The 17580-nt window shown below is 31.0% G+C and overlaps 2 protein-coding genes across 3 annotated transcripts; both read right to left on the bottom strand.

The window, feature by feature from the left end:
• Positions 1-696: 696 nt before the first annotated feature.
• LOC113857570 (calmodulin-binding protein 60 D-like) lies at positions 697-8650 on the bottom strand. Of its 2 annotated transcripts, none has more exons than XM_027489604.1 (8): positions 8357-8650; positions 7789-7864; positions 6819-6877; positions 6012-6505; positions 5779-5939; positions 5433-5636; positions 4643-4883; positions 697-1708 (listed from the first exon to the last, which is right to left on the bottom strand). In XM_027489604.1, the coding sequence occupies exons 1-8, from the start codon at positions 8467-8469 to the stop codon at positions 1155-1157; spliced, it is 1902 nt and encodes a 633-aa protein (XP_027345405.1). In that variant the 5' UTR covers positions 8470-8650; the 3' UTR covers positions 697-1154. The 2 variants fall into 2 exon arrangements, with proteins under 2 accessions (XP_027345405.1, XP_027345406.1); XM_027489605.1 differs by having other exon boundaries at positions 4649-4883; positions 8357-8606.
• Positions 8651-15677: 7027 nt separating this feature from the next.
• Positions 15678-17475, bottom strand: LOC113859006 (nucleolar protein 12). The gene is made up of 3 exons (XM_027491822.1): positions 17182-17475; positions 16935-17046; positions 15678-16385 (listed from the first exon to the last, which is right to left on the bottom strand). Exons 1-3 carry the CDS (start codon positions 17383-17385, stop codon positions 16132-16134), a joined length of 570 nt encoding a protein of 189 aa, XP_027347623.1. The 5' UTR covers positions 17386-17475; the 3' UTR covers positions 15678-16131.
• Positions 17476-17580: the final 105 nt, after the last annotated feature.

Genomic DNA, 17580 nt, shown 5'->3' with positions numbered 1-17580 from the left:
TAATAACTTGTGAATGCACCCTTTACTGGTCATTAGAGCCAATGGATGGTGATTGAAGTTATACTTAATCGCACCCTTTACTAGTCATTAGAGCCAATAGGCTAGAGCAATCACAAATTAGGCATGTGATTTTGTAACGACAATAGATGCAGCTGATTGTAAACACCATGAACATCAATCATATAAAAAATATGAGTATTAAAAGTTTTGAAGTGATAAAATTTTAAAATAATAATAATAAAATGAATATCAGTTAATTTGTCATGATAAGATTAAAATTGATTAAAAAAATGTGAATAAGACGACGATAATGTATTAAAATAATAATAAAAATATATTATCGTTTTATTTTGTCCGATATTTATGCAATTTTGACAAGTGTTAATTTTTAACGTAATATTGATAATATTGGAACGATATTTTATTAAAATAATAATAAAAATTTATTATCATTTATGTATGTGCGATACTGCTACTAAGTTGACAATAAAAAGCATTAAGAAATTAGTTTTAAAATATACCTATTTTAAAAAATTATTTTTAAAAAAATATTAAAAAGCCTGATTTACATGTCAAGTTAGATCCAGCATCTTTTTGAATTGTTAGTGAGGATCACAGGACTATGTGCAGTCATTATGCAGACAAGTACAAGTACTGAGAAAAAATCATGAAGCACACAGGCAGCAAATAGGACTAAAAGCAAATAGCAGTTCAAATTGATTTAAACTATAATGTCCCAGTGAAACGTGAAACTACACAAGTAACACCAGTTTGGTTGAATGAACAGAAAGCTTACTATACAGAATTAAATACAACCCAGTAAATGCAGTAAATATCCTAGTTTCTTGAGATTCCACACTAAGACCTTCCCTAGTTTAAGCAACAATAGACTCTTCAGTTTAGAAAGAAGAAAACGATTGCGTCCTGACAACTTGCAGGTAGGAAAGGTGACTGGAAAACTAGGTTTCCGCACAGTTGTTTATCGATCAACGCACGGTGAAATCTTTAATTCTGCACCACATAATTCATATCTTTGCTCATGCTATGGAATTTCAGCAGATAGCAATTCTGAATGTCAGGAAAGAAGCCTTCGATGCTATAACCAGAAAAATTAATGTTCCGATCATCACAGATGAGTAATGCCTCCCCGATCGCTACGAGTCATCCAATTCAACAAGTTGTGCCCGTCTCTCAGCAGCTTTCTTCCGAATAAAAATACCCCATCTTAAAGCTGCCTTAAGCTTGAGCCACCCCACAACAGCTTTGCCTGAGGAGCGGTTAGGCTCATCGTCAAAATTGTAGCTCATGGGGGTTGGAGGCATGTATGCAGATGAACTAGGGAACCCATCTTCGTGTGTATTAAAGGAATGATGCGCTTGGCCTCCCATATTAAAAATACGGAGCAGATGTTGCATATCTTCATTTTCTAGCATCTCATGACTTCTAATACGAATCTCCTCCTCTGGGAAGAACTCTTCAACTCCTCTATAAGTAGGATTTGAAATGCTGGCAGTCTGGAAGCCATGTGTGACTGATTGTGGAGGACCAAGAGTCAGCCCATTTTCGTTTCTTGGAAGTTGAGCTTGGTGTGAAACACTCATTAATTGGTTTTGTAGAGGAAATGTATTGTCATCAAACTGAACGGATGTGTTAAGATTAGCATTCTGTGGTTGCATGGAGAATCTGGTACTTGTCCCATCATGATAACCTGCAGATATTCATGTGTAGTCAGCAACAAAAAAATTTCTCACGGGCTCACCATTTTTTTTTAAGTTTATCTGCATTGTTCCTGTAATGCTGTCATTCTCTTCTGCTTACAACCCCACGAGTTAAAATTTTTACCATGTGTGCCGTAAAAATTTATTATTCTAAATCATGTCACGCATGAGTGTTGTCAACAGCGGATTGCGGAAAATCGCAAAAAAATAAAAAAAAAATAAAATCGCAATGTCATACAGTCAAATATAAAATATTAAACAGTATATGAATAAAATAAGCTACATAAAAATTAAAAAAATCTATATTAAAGAGGTGACATACGATTAACTCAAGTCAAAAGTTAAATAGAACAGAACATAGATGAAGAGGATAATCTTGAAATAGAAGAGGAAATGAGAGATGAATATTTAAAAAAAAAAAAAAAACAGTGAGGGTCCGAAGGATGATACAGGTGACGAAAGAAACAAAAGATAAAAAAAGAGGGAAGTGAAACTGAGAAAGATCAAAGAGGAGAATAAAGAAAAGAAACAAATGAAAAAAAAAAAAGCAGAAAACTGCAACTACATGACTCGCCGGGGACAACCGTGCTCGTTGGGACTGGCTGGAGGCAACAGTGGTTGCTGGAGATGATGGCTGGAGGAGGTGCACTGCGTAGGTGATGAGAAATGAATGCCTGTTGTACTCTATTTTTCATATTTCTAAAAAGGAGTTTAACGGAGGAAAGAAATGGGTGCGTATACTGTGCTCATGTTCTGCTCAAATAAAGAAGGTGAATAGAGGGAAGAGAGACTGTTCATCTTCAAAAATAGTCACGTGAGTAAACAGTGACTATTCAGTTTTTTTTTTTATTAAAATAAAGAGACAAAAACAACTTCAAAACTATCAAATATGCTATTTTCGCTTTATATACAGTTTTCGCCACATGAATAGCGTCCGCCAATATGCTAACATCACTGGTTTAATACGACACTTACTACTAAATACCCTTTGCTAACAAAGAAGAGGAAAAGTTGAGGCAAGTGTTTTCATAAAACAATTCAATTTAATGAAAATTGAAAAACTAGAACCTAAAACCGAAAATATGAAAAACTAATTTTTTTATTAGGTTCGTTAATATTAGTTAAAACAAGATTTAAATTATGGAATTGTGTAGTTGTCTGGATCTGGAATGAGCTGTTCTAGTATCAATTAGGTTATGACTCAAGGGTTGAGATATTTAATACTTTTAATTAATTTTTATTATATAGTTTAATGTTTATTTATTGCACCTTTATAAATAAAAAAATTAAATTAAAACTAAACCATTCTAATGCAAATATCAACAAAACAACATAAAATTGGTCAACTTTTACAGGTATGGCTTTGAAGAGAAATATTAGGATTTGGATCGCTTACAGCTCTGGCAGGAATTACAAGTTGCAATTTTGCATTCACTTAAATAAATTTTGATAAAAAATGATTTTAACTTAAAGCTAAAAAAAATTCGCTTAAGCGAACTTAGAAAAAGTGACAAAAAAATTGGAGATCAAATATGGAAGCAAGAGCACAAGAAAGAGGGAGAGGGAGAACGGAAGAAGGCTAACAGAGGGAAGGAAAGAAGGTTAGATGAAGAGAGAAGGGGAGGAGGATGAATGGAGATGAAGGGGAGAGGAGAAGAGCTAGATGAGGAGAGAGGAGGAACAATTTTTTGCTTAAGCAAATCTTCTCTCCGTTACTTCGGCTCTTTCTCTTTTCTTTTCTTTCCAATTCAGCCACCCTCTTCCTCTCTTCCTCTCATTCAGTTCCTTTTTTTTTTTCTCTTCTCTATCTCTTCTTTGCCAACCCAGTTTTCTTCCCCCTCTCCTCATCTAGCTCTCCTTCCTTTCCCTCCCCTTCACCCCACTCATCCTTCTCTCCTTCTCTCCCCATCTAACCCTTTTTTCTTTTATCTATTAGCCTTTTTCCTCTCTCCTTCTCTCTTGTTCCCATCTCTCATCTCTCTATCAGCCTCTCTTTCTCTCTTTTTCTTTTGAGTTTTTTGTCACTCTTTCTAAATTTGCTTAAGCAAATGTTTTTGGCTTAAGCGAATTTTTTTTAACTTAAGTTAAAATCATTTTTTATCAAAATTTGGCTTAAGTGAATGCAAAACTGCAGCCTACAGACGGATTCAGATCCTCTCATGTTGTGGCGGGAACATGACCCTCATGTTCAAATTCGCTTAAGCGAATTTTGAATGGCTTAAGCGAATTCAAAATGACTTAAGCAAATTATGTAAAAAAAAAAAATTATGTAGAAACTAACAGCATGTTATCAAAGGATAAAATTTTATAAAATTTATTATCAAAGTTAATTTTACTCATCTAAAAACATTTAATTGTAACAGCAAAACATGAATAAAAATTTCATTTTATTCCATTCCATTAATGATACACAATTATTCACAATGAAATTTACCAAAAAAAAATTCATCAATACATAGACAAGTCAAAAATAAAAGAAGTTGAGGCATTCTATTCCATTCCATTCATATCAAATATCATCCGGGAATAAATGAGAGAGAAGATGAATTTTTTTTTTGGTAAATTTCATTGTGAATAATTGTGTATTATTAATGGAATGGAATAAAATGAAGTTTTTATTCATGTTTTGCTGTTACAAATAAATGTTTCTGGATGAGTAGAATTAAATTTTATCCTTTTAACATGAAGGTCATGTTCCCGCCACAACATGAGAGGATCCGAATCCGCCTGCAGACAATCCGAATCCAAAATATTATGGGTGCTAGGTGTATGACTATGAACAAAGGGAAGAAAATAATTATTAAAAATAATACAGAAAAGAAAAAGTAGGAAAAGATAAAAAAAAAGGGTGGGTTCAGAAAATAAAGTAAACCAAAAACACCAGCAAAAGTTTGCTGCTAAATATTTTACTAGGAAATATGTACCTCCAACTCCAACTGTTACTTCTGACTCCATTGAAGGGTGGCCACCATGTACCGGAAGTGGCAAAGTTGAGATGGAAATCTGCTGAGGTGAGTTTGAATATTCATGGGAGCCCATTGCAGGCTGAGGATAAGCAGTGTCCAAAGGCTTATCTTGATTGTAATTTAGCAGAGACTTCCCATCATACTCAATAACATGCATCCAATTGTCGTAGGCCTTCTTCACCAACGTGTCTACATAAACCTACAACAGAAACCATTGACATTTTTCAGAAAATTCGTCTTTTTTCTACTCCACGTTTTTGAAGAAATTTCAACATCTTTTTAATTTCCCATGTTCTCTTTCATAGAAGAAATTTTTTTCCCTTCCGTATCTTGGGTAACACATTAGCCTACGGTAAGTGCTATTCATGTTGTATTAAGCCGACTGCCAAGCTGATTTTTCACACAAAGTTCCAGGAATAACAATTATAGATACCCTATGCCTGATTACATTGTTTAAAACTCCAAAAATTTTCATGCCACAAGAAAGACCATGAATAAAACAAAACTAAGCAAAAATATTGCAGCCAAAGCACAGGACATTGTCAAATTAACATTGTGAAGTCAATTATGTGTATAGTATTTTAGTCAGACGGTTTCAACACGAAGAATTGCTTGTGCTAATAACCAAGTTGGAAGGAAAAACAGAACTTTCATTATGTCATTAGAAATCAGGTTAATCGTATGATGGAAGAACAGTATGGTCCGACTTGAAACATAAGTGGAAAATTTTACTTGCAGCTGTACTTACCTTTTGGCTGTCAGAGAGGGAATCAGCTGAGTAATATTGATCGTTGGCAATTAAACCACTCAATTCATAAATGTTATTGAAAACAACACCCACATTTCTTGCATCATCAGGATAGTATACATAAAGTTTTCCACTGAGAATACAAGTCTTTGCATGCTCAACAAGAATATCCCACATCTTATTTGACATGCCGCTCCCAAGAATCTACAATAAGAAAGACAGTTCACCTATGAATAGCTTTGACAGATTAAATAATTTTAAATCAAGTCAAATACAGAACCGAAAGAATTGAATATTTGATCAGTTGACATTAACATCTTAAATGGACACAAGTCTGGATTCTTACATTCCGCAGTCTCTGAGGGTCTCTGACCACAAATCTAAGGAAGTCTTCAACAGTAAATATTCCAGCTTTATTTAGCCTTTTGTGAAAAGACCCATCCTTGCCAATCTTCTCCAGTCTCCAGACCTCATCATTCAAGGCGGGTGGGTAGTGTTTCTTGTATACTATAATACAATCGAAGTTTCATTACAACAATTTTCAAGAAAAATATAGCAAACATAGGGAAATGAACTTACATTCTCCACGATGATCCTTAACGGTGAAAGCTTCTGATTTGGCTTCACGAATACGCATCCCCTCACAACAACCTGAGGAAACTTTCAGCCCCAATCTGAACTTCCTACTCCTTATCCAGCTAGAGTTATCAGTAAATGTAAGCTCACCAAGTGTTCCTACACCATCCTTCAGGGTGATTTGCAGATCACCGGTTAGCAGAGGCCTTTTTCCTTCCCGCTCTTTCACAATATGACTATCAAACTCATCTTCACTCCAATTATCATCATCCTCATGATTGAAATCTCCCTCTAGCACAATAACGTCTAGTTTGGCACATGACTCTGGGCCTGATGTGACAACATGGCCTGTGTTTGCTTCAATTAAAACAATATGTATGGCTGCCCCTTGCTCGCCCTCTACTTTGCCCCCAGTAAAGAGGGGAAGGGACAGCCTGGTCTTGAAGTGCAACTGTAAATTTTTGCCATCAGGGCCTTCAATACGCTTCGGAGAAGACCTGAATTTTATTAGAGAAACGAATTATAGATGTTACAAACTCATGGCGATAGTATAAGCTGAACCTGAAATTAAAACACAAATCACAGAACAAACGAGTCACTAAATTTTTTACTTCAAAATATAACAGGATTTCCATTAGCTTAGATCATCTGTCTAATTCCATTATTCCCACCTCTAGCAAAGCAAGTTGTTGCAGGAAATAATCTTGCCATGAAAGCGTAAGCATCGAAAGAACAGGAAAACCATGTATTGTGCACATTCATCTTATATATAACATTTTCTTTAACAAGCAGAGGGAACAAAAGAAGTACCTGCCAGACAGCTTGGAAGGGCCTAGTTTTGCCAAGGCACGCTCGACTTCTTCACTAACCTGTCCAGCGGGAAGCGTGAAAAATAAGAAATAAGACACGTCCTTCAGCAAACATTATCCATACAAAGTGGCATGCATTCATTTCATTATACTTTATAGAACTGTTTTAAATTCTACTTATTTTTATGAGAAACAAATAATTAATTTATCAAAATTAATAAAAAATAATTGTACGTAATAAATGTATACTATATTAAAAAATATCTATAATATTAAATGGTTAAATTTGTGACATATATATTAAATGGATTAAAATATTCACTGATACGAGGAATTAGCTAACGTCTTCTTAATACAATTTTCATAATAATTAAGTATATAAAAAAAATACATAAAAATATAAAAAAATTAGCCATTAATGTATTTAGAAATGGGTATTTATTTTTTATAATTAGGATAAAAAATACTTGCAGTTTGTTATAAAAAAGAGTGATGAGAAGACTTGGATATATAGACACTACAGGACAACTTATTCCAGAAAGCTTCTGATAGATGAGTAACAAAGGGCGACCTAGTGTACGACGAGGCTCCCACCTAAAGGGGTTTGGGAAGGCAGATATATGCAGCCTTGTCCCCACAAGCAAAGAGGCTGTTTCCTCTCATAGATGAGCAAAGAAAAAAACAAAACGATAACATTACCTTATACGGTTTTGAATATGAGAGCACTAATTTCCTAGTCAATTCTACGGGAGCCCCAGATTAAGACAAGGCCTACCAGCCAAATTTGCAATAAATTTTAGCTACAGACCTGCAGCTGAGGGTTGCAGTTTCTGGGGCCTGATGGGATGAACGGTAGATGCAAGTGATAAATTCAGGTAATATAATCCAACAATTAAATTAAAAAATAAATAAATAAAATTATCAGATTATCATATTCAGAATTAATACCACAATGAACTGAATTTTCTTACAACTCTGCGTAGAATAGGCTCCAGTGATGAACAAAGTTTCTGCAGACTGTCCACCTTCAGGGCTTCAACAATTACGCTGCAAATTATATATAAAAATCAACAACAAATGCATTCATGAACAAGTTTGAGAGGTCATGTTATGCTTTAACAGACGAAACATAAGTTCTTAAGCATAACAATAAGATAGCCAAGTATTCTTCCACAGGGATTTCTTTCCGAGGTAGATACTCATTAGTTGATAATGAGAAAGTCAGAACACTCTACTCAATACCAAAACGCAAACTCGGTCGGTTTCACACTTAGCTCGTTAGAATCATTTTTTCACACGAGTTTCAGACTCGTAGGAAAACAACGCTTTTCCGTGATTTTTATCCCTTTAAAAAAGCTAGAAATTAAAATCGGATAAGGTGACGAATTCAAACACACTTGTTCCGAACCGAATTCCACGCAAACATTGTAAGATTAAACCTAGCAACGACATAGACTCGTAACAGTGTTCGAAGAAGGAACAACCGAATCCAATGAACTACCAGAATCTGAAAATGGAAGAAGAACGCGCTATAATTACCTAGCCAAAGCAGGTCGCTTCCGATCAGGTTGTCCTTCTTCGGAGGAAGCCGAATCCAAACTTCGCTTCTCTCTCGCCACACCGCCTGATCTCTCCGCATACCTCCCGTGCATTATTCCAATTCCAAGCTGAAATTCGCGCTGTTTGGTTGCCGAGAAAGTGAAAGAAAAGAACACCACGGCGGCACACAACGAAAGTAGCAGGTTGTCTCAGTCACGTAAAGTTCAACGGTTCAATTTGACTCAAAAACCTAAAAAAATTAAAAAAGAGAAAATCTGTAGTTAGCGCTGGTTTTGGTTCGTTTTCTGAGCAGCCAAACAAGTAGCAGTGCTGTGGCGACGAAAAAAAGGGTGAAAGAGAAAAAGGGAAAAGTAGCGGGAAAGGTTGAAAAAGTACGGAATGTGAGAAATTTCGGGGAAACGTCTCAGAATTTTCTTTTTGGCCCCCCAAACACTATTTTGCATTCTGACGCTTATTTTGTCGCAATTCGCATGCCACAAAACAACCCCAACTCACTCACCAATTCTCAAACCTCCTTTTCACCCTCTTTGTTCTCTATCTTTTGCTTTTTCATTCGTGAGAGAATCTTTCTCCTCCTTTTACTATTTTGCCATGTGGCGTCATTGGGTAGGTCATCCACTGCTAGGTGTTGTCGTACTTCGCCGTCAGATTTCAGATTTCGTTCTCTATTTCAGGTCTGATTTCCCTCGTCGCTCGTCCTAGGTTTTTTCCTTTTTTACAATATTACTGCCAATCTATAGGATAATACACGATATAACATTTTTTTTTAATGAATGGGTATTTTAAAGTGTATTATTCAATATCGTTAACACTAATAATTATTTATTGATGATTTGTAGTAAATCAAAAATTATAAAATAAATTACTAATACTCTTTTTTCTATTTTAAATAAATTAATTACAATTAATTACTAATTTAAATAGCTTTTACCGTGCTATATGCTTGATTCTCTTTAAACAAAACATCATATTCAAATATAGTGTATGAAAAAAAAGTAGTTGAGAGAATTAATCGATCCTATTATACTGTGAATGATTTCAACTTGAGCGGCTTTAATAAATAATATTTGTTTTAGTTTAACTGAGTAATAGAAATGCAAGGACGTTAAATATTTGAATAAAAAAATTTATAGTTTATAATAATTTTATTCAGCTCATAATTATTTTTTTATAAAAAAATACATGGTTAAATAAATAAATAAACATTTGAAGCTGAAAAAACAATAATACTAATTAATACGAAAACTTTTAACGAATAACGTGACCTGATTTTGGCTACACCTTGAATTCAGTCAAATATTTTATTTAACCTTTTACTTATCCAATAAAATATATTCACGTTTTTACTCGTGTAATATTCGCATGAATTTCTTTCATATTGAAAAAAGTATAAATAAAAAGGTTTCATATTTATACTATTTTATATTGAATCTAGTGTAAGTATATAGGTAAGAAATTTATATTGAATAATAAATGTTGGCCATCTAAGTATTCTTGTGCGGGATATGCAGTCCCACGTAGTACAGTGGACTAATGCTGTAGGTCACATTCTTTTATTTTAGTTGATGACCAATGTTTTCTTGGGATTTCTCGTGATGAGAAACCTTTTTGGATGAGATCTACAGTTTTTTATTTTTATTTTTTATCTTCTCTATTTCTTCAATATTCTAAATAATTAAAAAAATTCACATTTTCTTATTTCTCTCTAAAATATAAGAGAATTAATAATTTTCTTAATCTGTGTGTAGTAACATTCTAAAAACACAAAAACAAAGAGAATATAGTGGTTAAAAAGGAGAAAGATTGTGCTTTCTTTATATATATAATTCAAACTATTTTTAGAAGAAAAAAAAGTTGTTTTGTAACATTGTTTTTAAGAACAATTTTAAAGCCCCACCATATAGCATAAAAGAGGCACTAGCATTCCATAACTTTAAAGCTCTTATCTATTCAGTTGATAGTACAAGTTTGAAGAACCACAACATCTATTTTCCACCACTCAATAGAAATGCAACTAACCATAACACACGAAATACCCAAATCTCAAAATGGCTAGGTTCCATTGCAGAAAACGATGGTGTTTGGATTGATGGTAGGGTTGACCATGCCCCACTATTTGATCATGACCCATAATAGTTCCAACACAGATTCAACCATTATACATAGAGAAGAGCAAGGTAGCGACAGAAGATGAAATGAAGATGTCAGTTGGTCAAGACTATATCAGAATTTAATATCGTTCTAAAAAAACCTATTGATGATCTTTTATTTATTTTTTAAAAATCCAAAAACTGCTTTTGAAAACATTACCCAAACACACCCATATTTATTTGTATCTGTTCGAGATCTTTTAAATTAATCATTTCGGAAATTAACTTAAAAACACAATTGATTTTAATTATTATTTATAGTCAACTTTTCTTGTCGGCTGTAGTTTCTTGTATTAATTTATTTACTCTTAATCCTAAAATGCAATACAAACAATAATAAAGAAAAAAAATACATTGATAATTTACACTAAACTAACATTTAAGTGATGTGTGATTACAAATTGTTTGTTTTATCATACATTCTATACCTTCGTTTGGTAAAACAGTCCGTTATTAATTGAGTGGAGGGATTGAAATATGTAAATATATGCGTAATTTTGTTGGTAGATTAAGATTTATCAAACACCCGCTAAGAGTAATTTCTATATTTTAAACGCACATATAATGAGATGTGATGGGTATATTGACACTTTAATGCTCAAATTAGTATAAATAAATAAAAGTTTATAAGAATGATAATGCTTACCTATGTCAAGATGATAATATTTCAGATTTAGATTCAGTACAATGTTCAGTAACTGTACCAGCTATGTTATTTTATATTTTTGTTTAAGTAAATATATTTTTATTTAAGTAAAATTTTGCATAAATACACGGTGCACCAAATTCTGATGCTAATATTTCTTATACAAAAGTCTATATACCAAAAGTATAGAGACAGAGTTACTGCAGTTATCCTAATGATGGGTCGTGTTACAGTGAGCTGAATATCAAATTGACCTCCGTCGTCAAAGAATATTCTATTGATTAAGTACAATAGCTCAAGAGTCGTACGATTTGGCCTGCTTTTTTCCTTTTGTAGGAAAAAAATTATTAAAAAAAAACCAAAAAGTATAATTTTTAAACAATTTATCAGAATAAGTAAAATAAACAGTAAAAATATTATAAAACTATTTTTTATAAAAGTATTATTAAAGAAGATTATCACAGCTGTCATAGGAGAAAAGTAACTTCCAACATATATGCGTCACTGCATATGAAAGTGACAGATGTTAGTATTACAGAAGTAACTCAGACTAAACCATGTATCAGATGGAAGTTAATGATACTTAGTAGACATACGCTATTAAATGATGGCTTATTTAACACGCAAGAGAATGACTCACATGTCTTCAATTGATAATTTGCGTTTCTTTAATCTGATGACAATGTTTGAAAAATTATTAATAAACCTTTTTTTTTCCTATTTTCACTTTACACTTAATTTGTCATGCCATTTTTATGCAATTTTAAGTTTAAACTTTTGTTTTGTTGTTACTATTTTTTTTTAGCTCATTATTAGCAATTGTTTTTGTTTTTTAATTTAATTTTTTATTGTTATTATTTTAATTGTATGTTGTTTTTCTTATTGTTAGTTAACATAATGAAATACTACTGTAAGAAGTTTTTGAGATGTTTTAATTTAGTTAAATGAATTTATTTGAATATATTAACTGTTTATGTATTTTAATTAAATATTATTTAAAAAAAGTCAAATTATTGTAATTGTGTATTTAAATAGTAAAAATTATGAAGAAAGTGAAGGTTCAGTGTTTAAACAAATAAAATATAATATTAGTTATAATAAACTTGGAAAAAATAGTTTAAAAACAAAATAAAAAAATGAAATCATTTTAAGTGTGATCGGTAAGTTTTTGATATCATAAAAAAAATAGTAAATTTCAAATACATAAAATGATGTTTAGTGTATGATAAATGTTTTGAGCAACAATTATCAATAATAATGTTTGAGTTATATGTTAATATTCATTTAGTTAGCAATTCTATAATGATTATTTAAAGTAATATAAGTGATATATTAGGTAAATAATATAAAATATTTAATTATTAATTTTACAATTATATAATTGATAAATATTAAAAAAAAATGTAATAATATTTTCAATTTACTCTATTGAAAACATTTCTTTGTCAGATTATGATAATTTTAATTATAATTTACCAATATATAAATAAATAATTAATGAAGTTGATGAGGATAAAATTAATCGTAGAAGTAATGAGGATATTATTAAAGGTAATTTCAATTCAATTATTTAATCAATTGAAATTAATATTCTAGTTTTATTTAGTGATTTTTAAAGACGAAACATGACCCTCATATTCGCATGCAAACATAAGAAGATCCCGATATGATTTTTAACGAAGTTAAATAAGATGTATATAAGTATGTAAATAATTTATAAGTTATATTATTTTTTATTTTTTACATATTATTATTATATTCTTAAAGAAATGATAAAAGTTCATTTTGAAATGATTGACAACATTATTAGCAGTTTAGCACATTAATTAGAATCATCCTAATGAAAAAAAAAAAGTTGTAAAACTACATATAATTTGTTCTTAAGAAGTGGGAGATATTTGAATAAAAAAATATTAAAATAGTGATTAAATAATATTCAATAAAAGATCTATTAATAGTTGATTTAAAGTCAAACATCTTAACTATAAAGTGTTGTTGGTTATGCATGGTGAGTAAAGACTCACCACTGTTAAAGAAAAAATATGTAATTTATTAGTAAGTATGATGGTCGACATAATTAAATGAATGTTGCAAAATTTTATTAGTTTAAATTTAAAATTTATTTATTCATAAGTATATCTTAATTAATTTTATTATTTTAACTTATATTAAATAATTATGTATACTCAGTTAATTAGTATTACAGCGTATATAGTAACATGTCACATTTGTCTCTCTATATAATAAATTGAACATAGTAATATATCATATTAATATTAAAATACTAATTATCATATGAACTATAATAATTATTTAAATATTTTTATTCTTAAATTTGATATTTAAAAATAATATAAATTTTTAAATATAATCAATTACTACTAAATTAAATATAGTAACACTAATTTAAGTCAATATTGTCCTATTCTTATGCTAGCCTAGATTTTATTTAAATTTACACAAATTAATATTAATTTGTATTTATTTAACTAAATATAATTTAAAAATATAATATTTAATATCTTATTCTCTAAAGTATATAATTACAAACAACAGTATTAAAAATTATTTTAGTCATTATACATAACTTAATATATTAATTTTTTTAATTTATTATTTTAATAAATTCATTATATTACTAAATTTAATATATTTATTCACTTATTTTAAAAAATTATATCATTTAAAAAATATTACTACACATTTTTTAAATTATATTAACTGAACAAAACTCTAAAGTGTTTTTCCTTTTCAAAAGCAATATTTTTATTTTACTTTAATTATTTCAAATAAGTATTTGAATAATTATTTTAAATCATATTTTACAACTAATATAAAATATAGAAAGAGCATTATTTATTTATTTAAATATTATTATACTAAATAAATTTTATATGCATTTCAAATTGGTTTAAATTCTTATTTTAAAATCTCAAAATTGATGCTATGTATTTTTAAATTTTTATTAACATAACTTTAGATTTTCTAATTTTTACTAAGTTAACTACAAAATTTCTAATTTTTACTAACTAAACTATAATTGAAAGAAATTAAACAACATAATATTTTCCATTTTATTTTGTGAAATAAAACTATTACAACTAATAAAAAATTAATGAATAAATCAGATAAATATTTATTTTTTAAATATAAAATAACTATACAGTCAAATAATAAATTAAAAAAAAAATTACAAGTTAATTTCTTTCAAATGATGAAAGTCTCTCTTTGTTGGTGCCGGGTCCCCTCTTTCCATGAGTGTCCCCTGCTTGCTTCCAAAAATCAGAAAAATAAAATTTCCTTCTTGTCCCTTTGTGGATCTCACTCTGGCTCTGAACAATAAACTTTCGTTGGTCTCTTACAATGTTGGAGAAAAATAAAAAATCGCCTATATAAATTCAAACTATTCCATTCACATATTGACATGTGACATAGTGATAAGAGTGACATTTTTTTAACAAGAATGACTGCGCCTCCTAGTTTAGTGACGCTTGTTAAGTAGGTGCATCTAATATACTTCTGCAAAATGTTTAAATCTAATGTGCTATACCTTTTTTTAAGAAGAGATTTGCAATATTTTCACTTTTCATCTTACCTATTTGTATAAATTGTTTAAAAATTATGCTAGTTTAATATTTTTTTATAATTTTTTGAGGTCAAAAAGCTAGATTTGGCCAGGCTTGTGCAAAATTTTTTTTTCTGATTTGTTAGGAGAGGTGGGAGTTAGGAGGTAGGGAGAGAGAGTTAGGACTGGTTTTTAATCTTGTCATTGGTCAACGGAGTGTAGTTTTACATATGACAGAATTTGAACCCATGGAAGGCTTGTGCTAGACAGGGCCTTGAGAGCATGGGCCCTACTAATGTCAAGGGCCTGGACATGTAATGGATGTAGAATACATTCAACTACCGATAATTTCTTATTACACTGCTCTTTAGTATATAAACCCTAAACGCTATATTAAATACATCATTTTTCCCCCTCTTTTTAAAATAAGAAAGGTGTTGAGAAAAGTAATGACCTCAACTGACATTCTAAGACACTAGGGGTGATGATGAATTTAGTTTGGGGTATGATACTAGGGTATCTATTATCTATCTATATTTAGGTTACATAAAAAAAACAATTATCTAGCATATCATGTACTCATTTTGAATGAACCAAATCCTAACTATATTTTTGAATTTTAGCTAAATTACATCCTTATAATTTCATGAAGTTTTCAATTAAGTCAATAGTTTAGAAGCTTTTAATTGAATTCTTGTTATAATTTTTGCATTTGAACTTTTCTCAAGTTTTGCATACAGCATTGAACATTCTTGGTTGAGGTTTAAAAAAGCTAATGAAAAACAGGTCCGGTCCCAAAACTATAACTTTTTATTAACTGAATACATTCACTACTTACATAAAAATTATAGCAAGGAATTTTCTTGAAGTATCGAGTTAAGTTAAACAAAGCTTTGACACAGGATTAAGGTCTTGACTCAATGAAAGACTGCATATATAGATGAACCATAACGCTTAAAATAATAATAAAATAAAAACTGAAAGCCTTCTCTTTTGATCAGAAACTGACATGTCAGATCTCCCATTTTTTTTTAGAAAAAGTTATACATGAGCATCTATTAAATGTACAATAAACAATAAAATTACCTATTAACAAGAACAAAAATTAGGTGTTCTTCCTTAATTCTAAAATATCCCAAAATGAATCAGCTAAAAATGGGAATACAGCAAAGAGTCTGCAGAAGAAAATCCTGTGATGGACATTAGAAAGCAGATAATCAACTGGATTCTCTGTGTGTATATAGAGATAAATATAACTAAGAGACAAGCAAAACTCTGAATTCGCAAACATGAGTTCTGGCAGCCAAGTTACTGAACTCAATGATCACCTTCACAAAATACAATTTATTGTAGACTTGGGAATGTGATGAGGACACAAGATACTCAGCTACTATTACTTCTTGCCCCGCTTCTTTCCTTTCTTTTTATCACCCTTACTTCTGGTCTTTGATCGTGACCTTTGTTTTGCAACCTTCTTAAAAGACTTCCTGTTATTTATAGGTGCCCCATGCCTTTTATCAGCAGCCACAACAGAATGGGGGGACACTGCTGCCTCCTTCCTTTCACTAGGATAATTTTCTTCTTCAGGGTTGATCTCACTCGTTACAACAGTCACTCTCACATCAGCACTTTCGTATGTCTTTGTTCCTGTCAACAACATAAGGTAAATCCAATCAACGAATGAATCACAAATCAAAAGCAGGAAGTAAATCTACAATCTTGAATTTGAATAAACTAGATTTTGTGGATTGAATTTGCTTAAAAAAGTGAGTGTAATTGTGTAAAGTGATGTGATCTATGTTTGAAAACTTTTCTGCAGAATATTGGTTGAAAGGAACCACATATCAAAATTTTCTGCAGAATCATGTTACAATTAAATGAACCTAATTTTGTGCATTTTACCATGGATTCAACCATACACGAAGACCCACATCACAAGTAAAGAAGCTTCAGACAGGTTTTAGTTACAACATTCAAGTTACTAAAGTCCCAGTAAAACAACAGGCTTAAGCAGATGACACGAATGAATGCAATTGAAGTGTGAAAAGGAAGTGAAAAACATTCTCATGCATCATCAGTTTATCGCCAAGAAAGTATGAACAAATTCATGATTGAATCAATAAATAAATAAACAAATACTAAAACTAGAGAGAAATATTCCAATTCACACGAGATTTGATAAAAAAAAGTACCAACCAGCAATAGATTCAACTTGTTCAGTAACTTCTTCTGGGTTCTCATCGATTTCATCATCATCATCATTGGGAGGTAAGCCTCCACAAATAACGAATTCTCTTTCCAACTTCCTCTGCAAAAGGTTCCAATAAAACAAAACAAAGAATATAAAATAACAAACAAACAGTAATTTCATCACACCCTAATTTTAGGGGCGAATAAATTGATTCCTAAGATAAAAGTGGACAGTGAATGAATAAAAGAGTACCTTTTTGCGGTCTTCGGTGCGTTTGCGGCGTAATGCCTCTTGTTGCAGCTTGTGTGCTTCCTTCCTCCTCTTCTTCTTGCGCTTGTGAAAGCCAGTGACATAGTCTCTCAGGTCTTTCTCGTTGAAAGAGATGCCCAAAGCTTTGTTCTTTAAAGCCCTCTTCTTAAGGTGGCCACCTCTGCGCTGCACCGCTTCCTCTTCCATCACACTTAGCCGCAATCAACCACAACCTATATTCCGTGTTGTAGGACACCACATCCTACCCAGTTCATCTCATACCAAAACCCTCTTATAACTTTGTTCCTGGAACACTAATATATATATATATAAGATACAAATTTTAAAATATTTTATAAAAATTAAAAGAACAATCTTGTTTGTTTCTGTTTCTGTTTTAAA

The sequence above is a fragment of the Abrus precatorius genome, unplaced genomic scaffold (assembly GCF_003935025.1).
Source record: "Abrus precatorius isolate BTA unplaced genomic scaffold, Abrus_2018 Scaffold2, whole genome shotgun sequence".
NCBI classification, from domain to species: domain Eukaryota; kingdom Viridiplantae; phylum Streptophyta; class Magnoliopsida; order Fabales; family Fabaceae; genus Abrus; species Abrus precatorius.
This window is presented reverse-complemented; position numbering and strand designations above follow the sequence as displayed.